General features: G+C 36.2%; 2 protein-coding genes across 2 annotated transcripts; both read left to right on the forward strand.

Annotated features, from left to right (window-relative positions):
* Window positions 1-6,728, forward strand: LOC101311502 (probable LRR receptor-like serine/threonine-protein kinase At1g07650-like). The gene is made up of 24 exons (XM_004305774.1): window positions 1-171; window positions 533-710; window positions 862-933; window positions 1,050-1,118; window positions 1,203-1,274; window positions 1,648-1,719; window positions 1,824-1,895; window positions 2,252-2,323; window positions 2,399-2,470; window positions 2,555-2,626; window positions 2,717-2,788; window positions 2,949-3,020; window positions 3,104-3,169; window positions 3,263-3,334; window positions 3,432-3,470; window positions 3,576-3,631; window positions 3,773-4,161; window positions 4,248-4,443; window positions 4,610-4,756; window positions 4,922-5,040; window positions 5,172-5,382; window positions 5,479-5,719; window positions 5,900-6,050; window positions 6,339-6,728. Exons 1-24 carry the CDS (start codon window positions 48-50, stop codon window positions 6,726-6,728), a joined length of 3,096 nt encoding a protein of 1,031 aa, XP_004305822.1. The 5' UTR covers window positions 1-47.
* Window positions 6,729-7,459: 731 nt separating this feature from the next.
* Window positions 7,460-13,881, forward strand: LOC101300077 (actin-related protein 2/3 complex subunit 1-like). Its single transcript, XM_004303803.1, has 15 exons — window positions 7,460-7,571; window positions 7,748-7,833; window positions 8,973-9,049; window positions 9,241-9,335; window positions 10,227-10,296; window positions 10,436-10,505; window positions 10,875-10,948; window positions 11,049-11,091; window positions 11,683-11,764; window positions 11,904-11,992; window positions 12,085-12,170; window positions 12,263-12,326; window positions 13,089-13,195; window positions 13,393-13,451; window positions 13,559-13,881. The coding sequence occupies exons 1-15, from the start codon at window positions 7,502-7,504 to the stop codon at window positions 13,621-13,623; spliced, it is 1,137 nt and encodes a 378-aa protein (XP_004303851.1). The 5' UTR covers window positions 7,460-7,501; the 3' UTR covers window positions 13,624-13,881.
* Window positions 13,882-16,434: the final 2,553 nt, after the last annotated feature.

A 16,434-nucleotide genomic window follows, 5' to 3' on the forward strand; every position in this document is an offset into this window, starting at 1 on the left:
CTTTGAGAATAGCACATTCACAGAGAGAAGTACTCTAACCGGCCCAGATGGGAACTCACCATTGTTCATTCCCAAGGTTGCTTCTTGCATGTCTCATCTTCACTTTCACTGCATTTTTCTTGCCTGCAAGTTTTGGACAACCAGCCATAGCAAAGCTTCATAGCCAGGAAGGTACCCCCCATTCAGAAATTTCTCAACTTCGAATTCTTCACTCACCCATTTGCCCTTTCTGAGAGTATAATAGTAAAGAGTAGAAAGTTTAGATTTTTAATACATGCATGATGCATGGCGATCATTCTTGAGTGAGATCATTTCAAAGCTCAGTTGGGTCAATCATGTTGATTCTGAGTCAAGAATTGACAAGTGACTCAGCTTAGCTGAATTGGGTTTCTTATTATATTCAAGATTCTTCACATTAGGATACCATTTTACATTCATTCCTTGGGTTAGTCTGGAACCAAATTCTAAGAATTAGACAAGTAGGTCCTTTTGTTCATATATGTTGCCTTATTGGGTAATCTTAATGTGACAGTGAATGCATTGAAAGAGATAGCAAAGAAGTTGGGGAAGAAAGACTGGGATTTTGGGATAGATCCTTGCACAGGAGAAGGGAACTGGAGAGTTTTTGTAAATGGGATGAAAAGCTTTGAGAGCAATGTAACTTGTGATTGCAGCTTTAACAACCATTCCTCTTGCCACATAGTCAGCTTGTACACCACTGTCTCTCTATCTGCTTCGTTGATATTCTTCATAATGTTATACTTAACTGAGTTATGACAAAATCAATAATAAATTGATTCTAGTCTATATTGCAAAGAAATTAAATGATGGAGTTGGCTTTTCCTTTCAATTTAATTGCAGAGTTTTGAAGTCACAGAACTTAACTGGTACACTGCCACCAGAGTTCGCAAAGCTTCATTACCTCAAAGAATTGTAAGAAAAACTAAACTGATACACATTCCTATTCTAAAATGTATATTTTCTGCTTTGCATTTTTCGTAGACCAAGTATCATCCAATAATCTTGAAATCCCCTTCTTCTTTTTCCAGAGATTTGAGTAGAAACCTTCTTACTGGTTCCATACCTTCTGAATGGGCAATCATGCAGTTGGAGGACCTGTAAGCATTTCAATTAATTGTTAAGCCAGTGATTATCCAATCAAAGAATAATTGTATAACTTGCTTTTCTATTGAATCTTGCAGAGGTCTTATGGGGAACAGATTGTCAGGTCCATTTCCAAAAGTCCTCACCAGTATCACCACCCTCAGAAACTTGTATGCATGCGTTTTCTTCTTTCTTAAATTCTCATATAGGTTCAGCTGGATGCCCATTGTAGTATATATGAATACCTTTTTCTGTTTTTATGCCAATATGAGCTAGATTGAGAATTGAGTCTCTCATGTACGTGCATTTGTGAAAATCAACATGACATATACGTACTTGAATGTTTTCATATCAATAGTCAATATTCAATATCCAATAATCAAGTAGTAAGATAAAAAAAATTGTATTTGGTCGATGCGGTTTGCCAATCGGTTGCATGTCTTTTTCATATTCAGTACACTTGGCTCTCTATGCACGGCTTAAAACACCATTCCAGATGCTGTAACAGAAGTAAATAATACTCTTTGACCATTTTCCTCACAGGAGCATTGAAGGGAACCTTTTTTCAGGGCCCATTCCATCGGAAATTGGAAAGTTGGTCAAATTGGAAAAGCTGTAATGTCTAATCACTGCATTTGCAATTAGTTATTCAAATTTGTCCAAGATTTTTGTATTTCATCTGCAGTTACTGCATTGATGTAATCATTATTTTTCTGCAGCATTTTATCATCAAATCTATTCACAGGAGAACTGCCACAAGCACTAGCAAAGTTGATTAATTTGCTTGACATGTAAGAAAGCATATCTTGGTAATCTCGTAGCTTTTTGTCGGCATAGCTAATACAGTAACCAAAACTTCATGACTGCATAAAAGGTGATCAACATACAACATATATAACACAACAACACACAGGTTGAACTAGTCTAAAGACAGCAATATACAAAATAGGCAAGAAGTTGTTTGACCTCTTCTAACCAGATCATTGGGATGCCAAAACCTACAGAATTAACACTTTACTATTCATATCTGCATATGAACATTGTGTAGACTGTTTCAGGTTCCTGAAAATATGTTGATGGTTTATCTTTGAAATCTATGATGTTTACTTGATTGCATGATATGTTATGTTTCTGGAATTCATTTTAGGAGGATAACTGACAACAACTTCTCTGGAAAGATACCTGAATTCATTGGAAACTGGACAAAAATTTCAAAATTGTAAGTCTTCTCTTTGTACTTTTATCAGTTCAAGCATGATATATAGTTTCACTGATTGTCATTTGTATGTTATAGGCTAATTCAAGGTTGCCTTCTTGAGGGTCCTATACCGTCTAGTATATCAGCCCTGACAAACCTGACTGATCTGTAAGTAATTCCATTGTCTTATATATCTTTTTTTTTTCGTACAAGAGTATGAAGTTGTGGTTCTACCTGTCTAATGTCTTTTAGGAGGATAACTGACTTAAAAGGTCGAGGGTCAGCGTTCCCGCCTTTGAGTGATATGACTTCCTTGAAAACACTGTGAGTTGGAATCATAAAGTATATGTTTGTTTCACTAGTTACAAATTAAGTTGGTAGTAAGGTAGCTTATTCAAAGAGTGTGTGATACAGGATACTGAGGAACTGCTTATTATATGGAGAAATCCCGCATTACATTGGTACTATGACAAAATTGAAAAACCTGTAAGTATTTCCATAAATGACTTAATTCAGTTTAATTGATTGTTAATTTACTAAAATGATAATCCAAGCATTAGGAGGCAGTCATTTTGCAATTTATAACTTGAACAGGGTTATTTACCTATTGCTCTTGAAACTTCTAATTCAAATGCTATCTCTGTAGTGACCTCAGCTATAATGGGCTGACCGGTGAAGTACCAGGATCGTTTAACCAACTGGAAAAAGCTGATTTCATGTGAGTAGATGTCCTACTTAACTTCTCATCTTCACGACCTTGTTCACTCTCATTAACAAAAAGAGACTATCGTTTGACTTCAGATATTTAACAGCCAACAAGCTTACTGGAACTATACCTGGATGGGTCTTGAAACGAATCAAAACAGTGTATGAAATACAAAGCTGCAGCATCTATTCTGTTTTACTTATAAGTCTACTGTTTTAGTATGATTAATTAGTTGAAAACTGGTATATATGCAGGGATCTCTCTTACAACAACTTCACTGAGGAAGGCTCAAGCTCACCTCCTACTGGATGTGATAAAGGGAGTGTGTGAGTATGAAATATCCTATATACATATATTCCTCTTAAATCTTAGACAATCACTTTGTTGTGTGTGATAAAGACAATGCTTGGTATTTTTTTGCAGAAATTTAGTAGAGAGCTATTCCTCGTCAGCTGATAATAGGTAAGATTGTGAACTATAGGAGAATCTAATTGCTTTCTCTTTTAGTGATCAAACGTGCCAACCATTGTCATCCTGTTATCATATTCCTATTTTTCGTTGTTACAGAGGTGGAATTGCAAGATGCTTGATAAAAAATTATCCATGTCCTCCTTCAGGAGCAAGTAAGAAAATCTTGTGGTTCCAAACTGACCTGCACATGTGTGATCTACTTCAATTTATTTACACATCAATTTATTCAAATAGCATATTGAAAGAGATTTCTTACAAATATGTATGTTTTGATTTGTCATGATGGAAAACAGAACATCACTCCTTACATATTAACTGTGGTGGAAGGGAGATAAATATTGGTGAGGTTAAGTATGAAGCTGATACAGAACAAAAAGGTGCTTCATACTATTACTCGTCTCCGAGTGAGAAATGGGCCTTCAGCAGCACAGGAAACTTCATGGATAATGATGTTGATGCAGATATCTATATAAAATCCAATACATCTGCACTCTCCAATGTGTCTGTTATCGATTCAGAACTGTACACAACAGCACGCGCATCTGCCATTTCTCTTACATATTATGGACTCTGTCTCATGAATGGAAATTATACTGTCAAACTCCACTTTGCCGAGATTGTATTCACTAATGATAAAACATTTAACAGCCTCGGGAAGCGTATCTTTGATGTGTACATCCAGGTAAATAAGCCACATTATTTACAAACCAAAACTTGATCCTATATGATTAAGTATTTAATTTAACCTGTACTATTCTTTGAATATAGGATAAACGGGTTCTAAAAGACTTCAATATAGAAAAGGAAGCTGGTGGTACTGGTAAAAGCACTATAAAGACGTTCACTTCGATGGTTTCAAGTAATACACTCAAGATACATTTTTATTGGGCTGGAAAAGGAACTACTGGCATCCCAGATAGAGGATTTTATGGTCCTCTCATATCAGCTATATCAGTAGATCCTAGTAAGTCTTTTTAAGTACACTCCCTCTTTGTTATATCCTACTTGAAATCATTCATGAATTAAAACTTTACACATTGTTGATGCTTTTGATAACTCAGTATAAATTTTCAATGGAATACACATGTTAAGGTGAGCTTATTTTTCGTTTGATTGGAACATCTTTGCAGACTTTGAAGTTCCTTCAGATGATGGGAAAAAGAAGAAAGCCATAATATCAATTGGAACATCAACTGCAGCACTTCTGCTTCTGCTTCTGGTCTTAGGTATCATGTGGAGAAAGGGCTACATAGGAGGAAAGATCGCTGCAGATAAAGGTTGGAAACATGTAGAAATCTATTGTGGTCAAAGTCTCAATTAGTTTCTTCTATTTACTATGCTTTAAGTTTTACCTTGTACACAATGTCTGAACAGTCCAACTGTTGTCTCTATATATGAACACAAAATAATTTTAATACTTTGTCTTAATGACATCCAAGCAGAGCTCAGAGATTTGGATTTGCAAACAGGATTATTTACTTTAAAACAGATAAAAGCTGCGACAAAAAACTTTGATGCAGAAAACAAACTTGGGGAGGGTGGCTTTGGTTCAGTCTACAAGGTAATGATTTGTTTCTTTATATTCTGTTTTTCCTCCATCTGAGTAAACGATTTTTTTGTTTGTTTTGTTTAGCAGTCAATTGAGAATGCAGGTGTAGATCAGAGACTAACTGTACTCTAATTTTTTAATAGGGTCTTTTAGCAGATGGCACAGTAATTGCAGTGAAGCAGCTCTCCTCAAAATCAAAGCAAGGAAATCGTGAATTTATAAATGAGATAGGCATGATTTCTGCCTTGCAACATCCAAACCTTGTGAGGCTGTATGGATGTTGTGTTGAAGGAAACCAGATGTTGTTAATTTATGAGTACATGGAGAATAACTGTGTATCGCGTGCTCTTTTCGGTGAGAATAGAAGTTTAAGATCTTTATGGTTTTTATTATCATTTTAACATTAAGTATTTCTGATGGATAGTAGGACAATTTTCTTATCATATACAGCAAGAGACCCTACTTGCAGATTGAAATTGGACTGGCCTACTCGGAAGAACATTTGCCTAGGTATTGCTAGAGGTTTGGCCTATCTACATGAAGAATCCAGAATAAGAATAGTGCATCGGGATATCAAGACAAGCAATGTGTTGCTGGATAAGAATTTCAATGCTAAAATCTCTGATTTTGGCTTGGCAAAACTTAATGAGGATGGTAACACGCACATTAGCACTCGGATTGCTGGAACCATGTAAGTCCATTTACAATTAACTCTAACATTTCTTAAAAATTGAAGAGTTGATCTTTGTTGTAACGAAAACTAAGGTGAACCTCTGAACTGAAACTCAAATGCTATTATTCAATTCCTCATCACTACCAAGGATTCAAAACAATATTTTCTTTGTTCACTTACTTTGGCCCTTCTCTGCAGTGGTTATATGGCTCCTGAGTATGCCATGCGTGGCTACTTAACCTCAAAAGCAGATGTCTATAGCTTTGGAGTTGTTGCACTAGAAATTGTTAGTGGAAAGAGCAATACAAACTATAGGCCAAAGGAGGAATTTGTCTACCTTCTTGACTGGGTAACTAAACACATTGAATTTTGTTTCTTTTTTCTTCCCTCGGTTATGATTGCTAGTTTTTTTTACAGGCAATTCCTTAATTTGCAAACTTCAGATATTAATATGATTTTGTGAAAGAATATTGAAATGAATTTTCTTAGCAACAGTCACTGCTTCAATAATTAATTCAGCTTAGGGAAACAATAAAATATGAAAACTATTTTCAATGATCGACCTTTGCATATAATTGTTGTCAATTCTTCGTTTTAGTTTCCTCACCATACTTTTCTCAAATTGGTTATATTTCAGGCTTATGTCCTGCAAGAGAGGGGCAGTCTATTGGAGTTAGTTGATCCAGCCTTGGGTTCAGAATATTCATCAGAGGAGACAATGGTGATGCTAAATGTTGCTCTCATGTGCACCAATGCCTCTCCTACTCTAAGGCCTAAAATGTCCCAAGTTGTGAGCATGCTTGAAGGAAGAACAGAAGTCCAAGACCTTCTTTCTGATCCTGGCTTTTCAGCCGTGAATTCCAAGTACAAGGCCATCAGAAACCACTTCTGGCAACATCCAAGCCGCACTCAAAGCATGTCAATCAACTGTCCATGTACCGATACCTCTAGTCCATACAACGAATCAGAAGAGAGTGGCCATCTTTTGAGCCTCAGTTCAGTTAAAGCTGATGAACACATTATTTAGTATTTTAGGAGTCAAGAACCTTTTGTATATTCCATCTCTTCTTCTAGCAACCTAGTCCTTTATATCTTCAAGAGTGAGTGCAGTTAAAGCTGATGAGCAAATTGTGTAGGTACAGTTCCACATCGTAAATATGAGATTTTGAGATAGCTAGGCTACTAAGATGCATGCCAAGCAACATCAAGAAGCGTAATGCTACTCCTATCAGCTCCAATGGAATACACTCAAAACTCCTATCCGGGATCAGACCAAGATTAGCACTCAACCCTTAGGTTTAGAAATTTTGAGTATTCACATCAAAACAGTCCCAAATCTTAATGATTATGTCAACTCGATAACTAGAAATGTAACGAAAAACTGGAGTGGATCCAACAACCAGATCATCATAATTAGAAGTTAGAACCCCCAAATCTTGAAACTATAATTTTTATAATAGAGCTCCTAAATCTTCAAACTACAGATAAAACCAATCTTCCAAGATGGCAAGATGTGCTACAAAATTTATCAATTCATCATATCTACATACTCACAGCTAGGAATATATGAACACAGTAAAAAAGTAAAAGTAAAAGAAAATATGTAAATAGTAAAACTTAGAAAGTTTCGAAGACATGCCCCGATCACGTGACATTGCCAACTTAACCGAATGAGAATGAAACATTGGATCTGCTTTGAAGCTCCAGATCTCTCAAACCCAATTTCCCTAGTCCTCAAAGCCACCGCAGTTAAATTTTCAGCCCCTGAATTTGCTTAAAGCTTCCAAACTTTGTGAAGAAATGGCCGCGGTCGAAGTGCACCGTTTTGCTGAGTGCATCACTTGCCATGCTTGGAGCCCTGATCGCTCAAGTAATGTTTCTGGGTTTTGGTTTCTCATATTTTTCTGTTCTATTTTGGATTGTTGGGCTCTATAAAGATTGAAGCTTTACTAGTGTCTGGTAATTGAAGGGTATTTACTATGTGGTTTATTGGCTTAAAGATCAAATTTTGATTGAAAATTTTGTGATTTGATGTTGTTTTTGTAGTGCTGGCGTTTTGTCCAAATAACAATGAAGTTCACATCTATACTCTGATGCAATCCAAATGGGAAAAGCTGCATGTTCTTCAGAAGGTACTGTGTTTCAGACTCATGGGCTTGCAATCATAGTTGTCGAAATCCGGTTATAATGTGATATTATAATGCAAACTTGAGAGAGATGCAACTTGGGGACTATAGTTTTAGTTGAAAACAGTTAGAGAGGAGTTGGAGTGGTAGTAGTGAAAATGTAGTATAACTCATTAGGATGATTACTTGGAGTTGTCACAGGATGATTGCTATGACATGTCAAGCACTTCCTCCCTGTAATGTGATAGTTAAGTGATACAAACTTGATGGCTACATGGAATGTCATCTCATTTCACTGTTTTGTTGTCTCCATTTTTTGTCCTTGGTATAACTGATCAGTAGTCAAAAAGTGAAATTGGTAAGGTTAAAATTAAATGAGGATGTGTATATATTCTGGGTTTTGATAAATTTGTGATCTCTTTAACAATGATTTTGTTTGGGTTTTGTATTTTTTTTTTTTCCGCCTGCATACTTGATAAGGAATTGAGGATATAGGTCCCTGCTTGAAGGACATTATTTAGTAGAGTCTCTTATAAATGCTAGCAGCATTTTAGGTGTTGTGGATGAAGAGGGATAAGAGGAATATTGAGGGGCAAGGGATGAAGAGGGGGGTCGGTAGGATGAATCCCTTTTTGGGACTCCCTTTGCCTGAGTATAGGGATGATTTATGTTTCTTCATGCAATCTCTTATGCATGGAATGCTGTAGTATTTACTCTCTATTAATTGCTTTTCTTTTACTTTGCTTTAAGTTCTTGAGTTATGGTAGAGGACTTCTTTTCCCCTTCATTGTATTGGTTTTCTTATCATAAAAAAAACTAAAATACGAATCGAAGTTTGAAGAAGGGGAAGGAGAAGTAGTCCTTGACCTGCAATGGATAGAGGAGGGTTTATTTAATCACATAGTTTGGGCTCCTAGAATATGGCGCCCTTTGGGGCTTTCTATTTGATTGTATCGAAAGGCCCAATCCTCGGGCTTTATGAACTTTTTGTACGTCGTATGCCGACGTTTTTTGAAACATTTCCAATTGTTCAACCCTTTTGCTATGGTTAGTTTAATGTATTTGCTTAGGATTGATTGATATATCTGTTGTCATTGATTGTGAAGTCATTACACACAACTAATATAATGGTGGTTCATTCACAGCATGACCAAATTATTTCGGGGATAGACTGGAGTTCAAGGTCAAATAAAATAGTTACTTCATCTCACGATCGGAATTCGTGAGTACCTATCTGGTTTGACATATATTTATTTTGTAGTATTTATAAGAAATGACTATATTGACATGAAATTTGGTCTCTCTCTCTCTCTCTCTCTCACTCAGATACACACGAACACACAAATTATATGTTTCTATATCATTCCATTTTATTCATTAATCTCTATTTTGCAAACTTTCTATTCTGTTTAGTTATGTCTGGAATCTAGAAGGATCAGAGTGGGTACCAACACTTGTTATCCTTCGGCTAAATCGTGCTGCACTGTGTGTTCAGTGGAGTCCAAAAGGTATTGGAGCACTTCAATTTCTAAATCTGAAATCTTCTGGACTGTACCGTTTTTAATGAACTACCCAATTATAACTCTGGGCTTATTATACTTATATATCACCTTTTTGGGTCATGATGTCCTTCCACACCATCATGTACAATGAGGAGTCCAGATTAAGACCATTATGATATTGGACTATATATGTCTAACTTTCAGTCATTAAGATTAATGTTAACTTTTATTAAGGTAATAATTATGATCTGTTGAATGTATTAAACTACGTATTTATAAGTATTCCAGTCGTATCATTTGATGGTCCAGATGGTATGTTATGCACTTTTTTTGGTTCAGGGAATTATGTAAGAGAACAACCTCTGAAGGTGCAAATAAAAGTAAATAGGTAAATAAGGAAAAATCAGAGAAGAGAGTGGAAGGGTTGTGGAAAATGACAATTGGTCTGCTTTCATTGTAAGGCAAGGATCAGCTAGTTTTTCTAAATTTGATGCTTCATGTTGCTCTGTGCTCTTATAAATTTTCTCATGTGTGCACTTGTCCAGAGTATCTTTATCACATAATTGGAAATACCAAAAGCATCATTTTATACGAAAGTTGTGTATTCTACATTTATATGAGAACTTGATTTTCATCTTCTGAGAAATTGATTACAATGGAAATAAATTATGCACATCCATCAGGTAGTAAAAACTTTGAAGTAAGTATTTTATATTCACCATAGTCACCAGTAGTTCCCTTGACGAGTTGTGTTGACCAACTTGTTTCACAAATTGCCCTTTTTTCTGGTTTGGTTTCACCTTTCATGGTGATGCCCCATTGTTTGTTGTGTATAACTTCTTAAGAATCCAAATGTAAATGTATATTATTCACTATTGCTGTTTTCTGTATCCTCAGAAAACAAGTTTGCTGTCGGAAGCGGGGCAAAAACTGTTTGCATATGCTACTATGAGCAAGAGAATAACTGGTAATCAACCTATTGCAGTTGTGTAATTTATTTTTGTTCATATCATGTGATAGGTGATTAGTACAATATCATTTAATGTACAATTGCTTGAACTTGGATTGTTTTTGTTGGTTTATTGTTAAGTCTTTACCTTTTTCAGGTGGGTCAGTAAACTTATCAGAAAAAGACATGACTCTTCTGTTACAAGTGTTGCTTGGCATCCCAATAATGTACGTATATTCTCCAGCACAACATGTTTCATATCAATCATATGCTTATTGTAGATAGTTACATGTGTATAGATTAGCACCAACCTATTTTGGAAAGATCCATGGTAGTTATTGTTTTCATAAATACTAGCCTTTTTGCGCGCATTGCAGAAAGAGCCGCGCTCGCGCTCGCGTTTTTATTTTTTATTTTATCTTGAAAAAGTCGGTTGTGTATTGCCACATCTCTTTTGTTCTTTATTTCTTTTTATTTTACTTTCTGTATAGGCATTTAACCGTTGGAAATGATTATTGTTTGCTTGTTTGTTATTGATTCTAAGAATACAGGCATTTATCATGTTTAGCTATTCATATTTTGCTTATTGTTTACAGATTCTTCTTGCAACAACATCTACAGATGGAAAATGCAGAATATTTTCCACTTATATTAAGGTCGTCGATGCAAAGTATGTTACACATAGGTTTAGAGCTGCATTTATCATCAGTAGTCCATTTCTTATGCTAATTTCATTACATATAACTGTAATGCTTGTTGCAAATTCCCAGGGAATCAAAAACAGGTTCATCTTCAGATTCAAAGTTTGGGGAGGTACAAAATCTATCCTTGTAAATCGTATATTTTATTGTGGATTTTTTTCTTTTTCTTTTTCTTTTTAATAACGTGTCTCTATATCCAGAATTAATCTGGTATAGATGTCAAGAGTTTGTTCCTGATGCTTCCATTTTTCTTTATTAAATGATTATTCTTTATTGGCTTAGACTCGATAGAATTTCTCATTATGAATATTGCAACAGTATTTTAATAGTAAATATGTTAAAGTCTAGCTAGTTCGTGAAAAGAACAATAAAATTTAGCCTATTTTGAATAAAGGCATGCAATAGGATGTACAAAGCTTCAGTAGTTACGGTTTTATCTTCTGTTTTGTTTGTACTGATCTGTTATTTCATACAGAACTCTGATGATTATATTTTCAAGAACTAATGTTCTATTCTAACCTGCTTGGTTTTCTGATATAAATTTAATTCTCGATTTAAAGGTATCGATTCTCTGTACAAGCCATAAGTTAAGATCCTAGCTTGCTTCTGCTGTGGACTGGCCATTTGTTTTTTAGCTACTTTATGTATGCATTTTATGAGATATTTCAAGCAAACCTGATCTTTTATTTTTATGGTGAAACAGCTAATACTTCAGCTTGATCTATCGTCTTGTTGGGCATTTGGTGTGAGGTGGTCACCAAGTGGCAACACCTTAGCATATGTAGGTCAGACATATCGTCCCTCTGTATTTATTATAAGCTCCTGTTTGGTTTAGCATATATTGATAGGTATTATTTCAATTACCAGTTTGCTAGCTGGCATTACTAGCTTTATTCTAATCATTTCTGCGTCTTGACTATACAGGCCATAACTCTATGATTTACTTCGTCGATGAGGTGGGACCTTCTCCTTTGGCTCAAAATGTTGCATTCCGTGATTTGCCTCTCCGTGATGTGGGTCAGCATCCTCTCTTCTTAACTTTTTGACACTATAGATATCTTCTCCATATATAATTTTTCTATCTGAACACTGCCAATCAATTCAGGTCTTATTTCTGTCTGAGAGACTAGTCATTGGCGTGGGATTCGATTGCAACCCCATGGTTTTTGCAGCAGATGAAAGAGGAATATGGTAATATCTTTACTGTTGGTAAATTTTTGGCTTGAGGGCTGTGGCATGTGAATAATGATAGTGAAGTATAAACTTTGTTCTTTTCTCTATAGGAGCTTTATCAGATTTCTTGGGGAAAGAAAGATTACATCTTCAGCTCCAAAATATGGTTCACAGGTACCTGGTTGTTTATTATGTGTGTTTATGTAACCGCATGTGCGGCTGTGTGAGATAGAGAGGGGACACAAGCTTCGCATTTCCCTGTAGTGGGTCTTAAAAATGTGGATATTTTGATCTTATCAAAAGAAGTGGGGAATGATTTTGGCTCTCTACTTTTAGCTAAAATGAGAACAAGGATAAAAGTAGTGGGTCTTAAAAATGTGGATATTTTGATCTTATCAAAAGAAGTGGGGAATGATTTTGGCTCTCTGCTTTTAGCTAAAATGAGAACAAGGATAAAAAGTATGGAAATGGGGAGTTCCAAATCACTCTTAAAAAAAAATGAATCTACTTCACTGTGAACATATCCAATGGGGTGGGGATGAACATTTGATTTAAGTGCACGTGTTGGATAAGAAAAATCAAAGCACAAGGAACGTTCAATGATGGCATTGTCCTGAGTTGGAACATGAATATTTTTGCTTTGCCCTGCTGATAGTAGCACATGCAGCAGGGCTAATAGGACTAATGGTAGCTCTCAATCACTGCACTACTTTCTGTTGGTCTGTGAATTTGTTTTCCGTCCTTCGTTAAGCATGTGCAACTTTTTGGAAATCCTAAGTACTTACAAGCGTATTTATGCTCTGCTGTGACATAAATATTTGGAACACTTGGAATTAATAGGGAGTTTTTAACCGTGGACTTCAGTTTTTGTCAAATATGGGATTGATTTTTCTATTATGTATGTGCTGGATTTCTCTCACTTGCTTTTGCTTACAGCTTTCTGGAGCATTTCGGACGCTATATGGCCAACCAAAACATGGATTAAACAATGATACAAATGACCATTCAAGACCACAAGGAACTGTCCATGAGAACTGCATCAAGTACTTCCACTGTTTCTTCTCTTAGACATTCCTTGTTTAATATCTCAACTTCCAATGGAAACGTTAAGCACCCACTCTACCTGTCATGGACAAGTAATTGAGTGGATGAGCAACAACTAAGGGAGGATGTAGGGTTACTTCTATGAATCTGTTATATTTTGGAGTTAAATGTATGACATGTTTCCTTGTAACTGTAGTTGTATTGTGCCGCTTGGAACTTCAGGGAGTTCTAAAGTAATGCGCTTCAGTACATCAGGTTAGCAAGTTGATATGAAATCGGTTCCAGTTGTTCATTTAAAAACCCTATCCTTATTTTTAGGAAGTCATCTTTCATTGTTTCTAACACCTTGAGATGGATGACAGGATTGGACGGAAAAGTTGCTGTCTGGGATTTGGAGAATCAAGCAGACTTATCAGAGTATCTTTAGACCTTCAACATAAACATGAAGTATATCTTAGGTAATGTTGGTGTCATTGGAAATGTTTGTATATTTGTACCGAGCAATTGGTAATAATTCTAAAGAAGCCTAGGAGAAAAGCAACAGATCTTGGTGATTTTATTTTTGAATACCTTTGTGTATCACTACATGTATTGCATTGTATTGTATTGTATTGTATTGTATTGTGATGTCTTCTGTACTCACTAATAGAAAAAGTGATGTTTGTGAGTCAGTCTCATCATCATTATTAAATTGCCTCTACAATGCTCTCTTGTATGTTCCTGCTGAATGCTGTTGTGAAAACAAGAAACCACTAGAAGATATAAATATAATTAATGAAGCTACCAAGGATTTGGTGTGATCCAAAATGACCCGGATAAGAAAGCCTTTATGGGGGAAATATCATAGGATCTGATACTGTTGTCCGTCAAGGAAAACACTTCCAAGGTTGAGCCCAGATGATAATCAAGAGCAAAACAAATGCAGTTTCTTTGAAGTACTGCTTTAGTTTCACTGCTGCTGTCGACGTAGATGAACGCATTACTTTTTTGGCTTAGGAACAATATCCGAGCACCAAGATCGACGACCTCTCTGCCCATTGAGCACCATTATCAATCAACTCCAGCTTGAACACTTGAATTCCTTCTATAGTTTCTCGTCTTTCAAAGTTGGAGCTATTGCCTCAGCCAGCAAGAGTAGTGAAAGTTCTACCTTTAAGAATAATTATAAACAACTCCTCAGATGTAGAATTTTTTGCCAAGTAGTAGACAACACTCGGATAGATATCGATCCCCCTTGAGCAATATGGTTGGGGATAAAGCGGGACTTGCCATTCAGCCCTATAACTAAGACGACTGCCTCCCCCGCTGCCATCGGCATCTTCGATTATTATGTTAAACATCATCATAAACTTGTGATCTGTAGCATATAACTTCCTTTCAATTATCTCTAAATCTGAAAATCTAGTCCCCGGATCAATTATCGCCCAGGACTTATCAAATGGTCTACAAAAAGCCAACTTTTCCTCCCAACAAATGCAAGCCACAAAACACTGCGAGCTCGTTGGTAATGTAGAGGCTACTACTTTCCTATAGAAGAATTCAATATCAATACTCTTGCTTCTTGGTGGTAGCATCACTCGGGCTCTTGATACTGGATTCAAGAAGCTTATATTGTTATGTTCGCCATCTATGTGCTTAACCACGATCAACCACCCCTCAATTGACCGAACACAACACTGCCATATCTTCGTCTGATATAGACGTGATTTCAGCTTTCCTTTGACAATCTTCTTGTTACTTAAATTGAAACCGTATTTGCCATCGGGCACAAGCCATGATGGCAACATTTGCTGGCAGTTGCTCTTCTTACAGCGTTTCGCCATGAACGGCAAACCTGACGACAATGAAGATAGTCTGATATGCATAGTCGTTCCAGAAACAAATGCATGATCTCTTCTGGGAGTTGTTCGGACCACCTGATGCTACCCATGTCAAATACAATATTGCTCCCACATTCCTTTGCGTTCATACAAGTTTTCCCTGCCATAGATCTACATATATACTTTAGGTTAAACCTAAACAAAAGTTTGCTCAGTATCTGCAGGCCAGAAACTATATAGAATATAACCTATAGGTTTTTTGTTTGATCGATCGAGCTCTTCTGGCTAGCCAGGTTAATAGGTTTGGTCTATATTACGAAAATCACTAGACACCAAACCCGGGCGTTATATATATAGAAAACATGCACGTACGTACCGACTCCTAGTTGTAGTAGGTAAAAGTTTTAGAGACAAAACACGAATCAAATAGGTAGAGAATTTGAATTTGGCTTCTCTACTTGGATTTAAGTTGCTTAGATGACTTCTAACTCTTGGATTAAGTACAATCTAAGACTACCATGTCATCCTTACTCCATCTAATGGTTATAAGACATTCAAGCAAATCTAAGCAACTTAAATCCAAACAGAGAATCCTAGAATTTAGGGAGTACTGAATCTGCTTATTTTACCTAAATCTACACAAAATAGAACATCGAATCCATAATGCCTAAAACCACATCTCAAAATCCTAAATTACCAAATCCACTGATGAGCTAGAGATTATGTCGGTCATCGAAGGGGAAGCGCCGCTCGTAGATGAAATACTTGACGAACCCAACCATCAGATCGAAACGAAAACGAAATGCTTCTTGTTGCCAAAACTAGGAAACCTCTTTTACCAAAGGGATATGGTTATGTTCCTTCGGCATCTTATGTCGATGAAAATGGTGACCACCAGCTAGTATTTACTCATCGAGTTGCTTAGTTACATGAGCTGTGATCGTTGTGGTATCAACGGTGACCACTGGGAGCCATTGTGCCCGAATCCAATCAATGATCCGCCAAAAATAATATCGTGGAAGTATATATTGAGGAATTTTAATCCAGAAGAATATCTTGAAAAACACAAGACTCAAGAACCGGAATTCGACCCACCACCACGATTGAAGGTAGTGAAATCAAATGGTCCTATAACATTATACCCCAATAACTAAGCTTTTGATTATTTTTATCAAGTTAATATGAGCATAATTCCTTCTAATCTATACAAAACTCATTCGAGAAATTAAGAATTGAAAAATGGAAGCATGCCATACTTTCAATTCTTAATCTACAAAATCTGGCCATGTGTCTATCGAGAATTGAAAACTATATGAGAGAGAGAGAGAGAGAGAGAGAGAGAGAGAGAGAGAGAGAGAGAGAGAGAGAGAGAGAGAGAGAGAGAGAGAGAGAGAGTAAGTAAGTAAGTAAGTAAGTAA

Source organism: Fragaria vesca, linkage group LG6 (genome assembly GCF_000184155.1).
Source record: "Fragaria vesca subsp. vesca linkage group LG6, FraVesHawaii_1.0, whole genome shotgun sequence".
Classification (NCBI taxonomy): domain Eukaryota; kingdom Viridiplantae; phylum Streptophyta; class Magnoliopsida; order Rosales; family Rosaceae; genus Fragaria; species Fragaria vesca.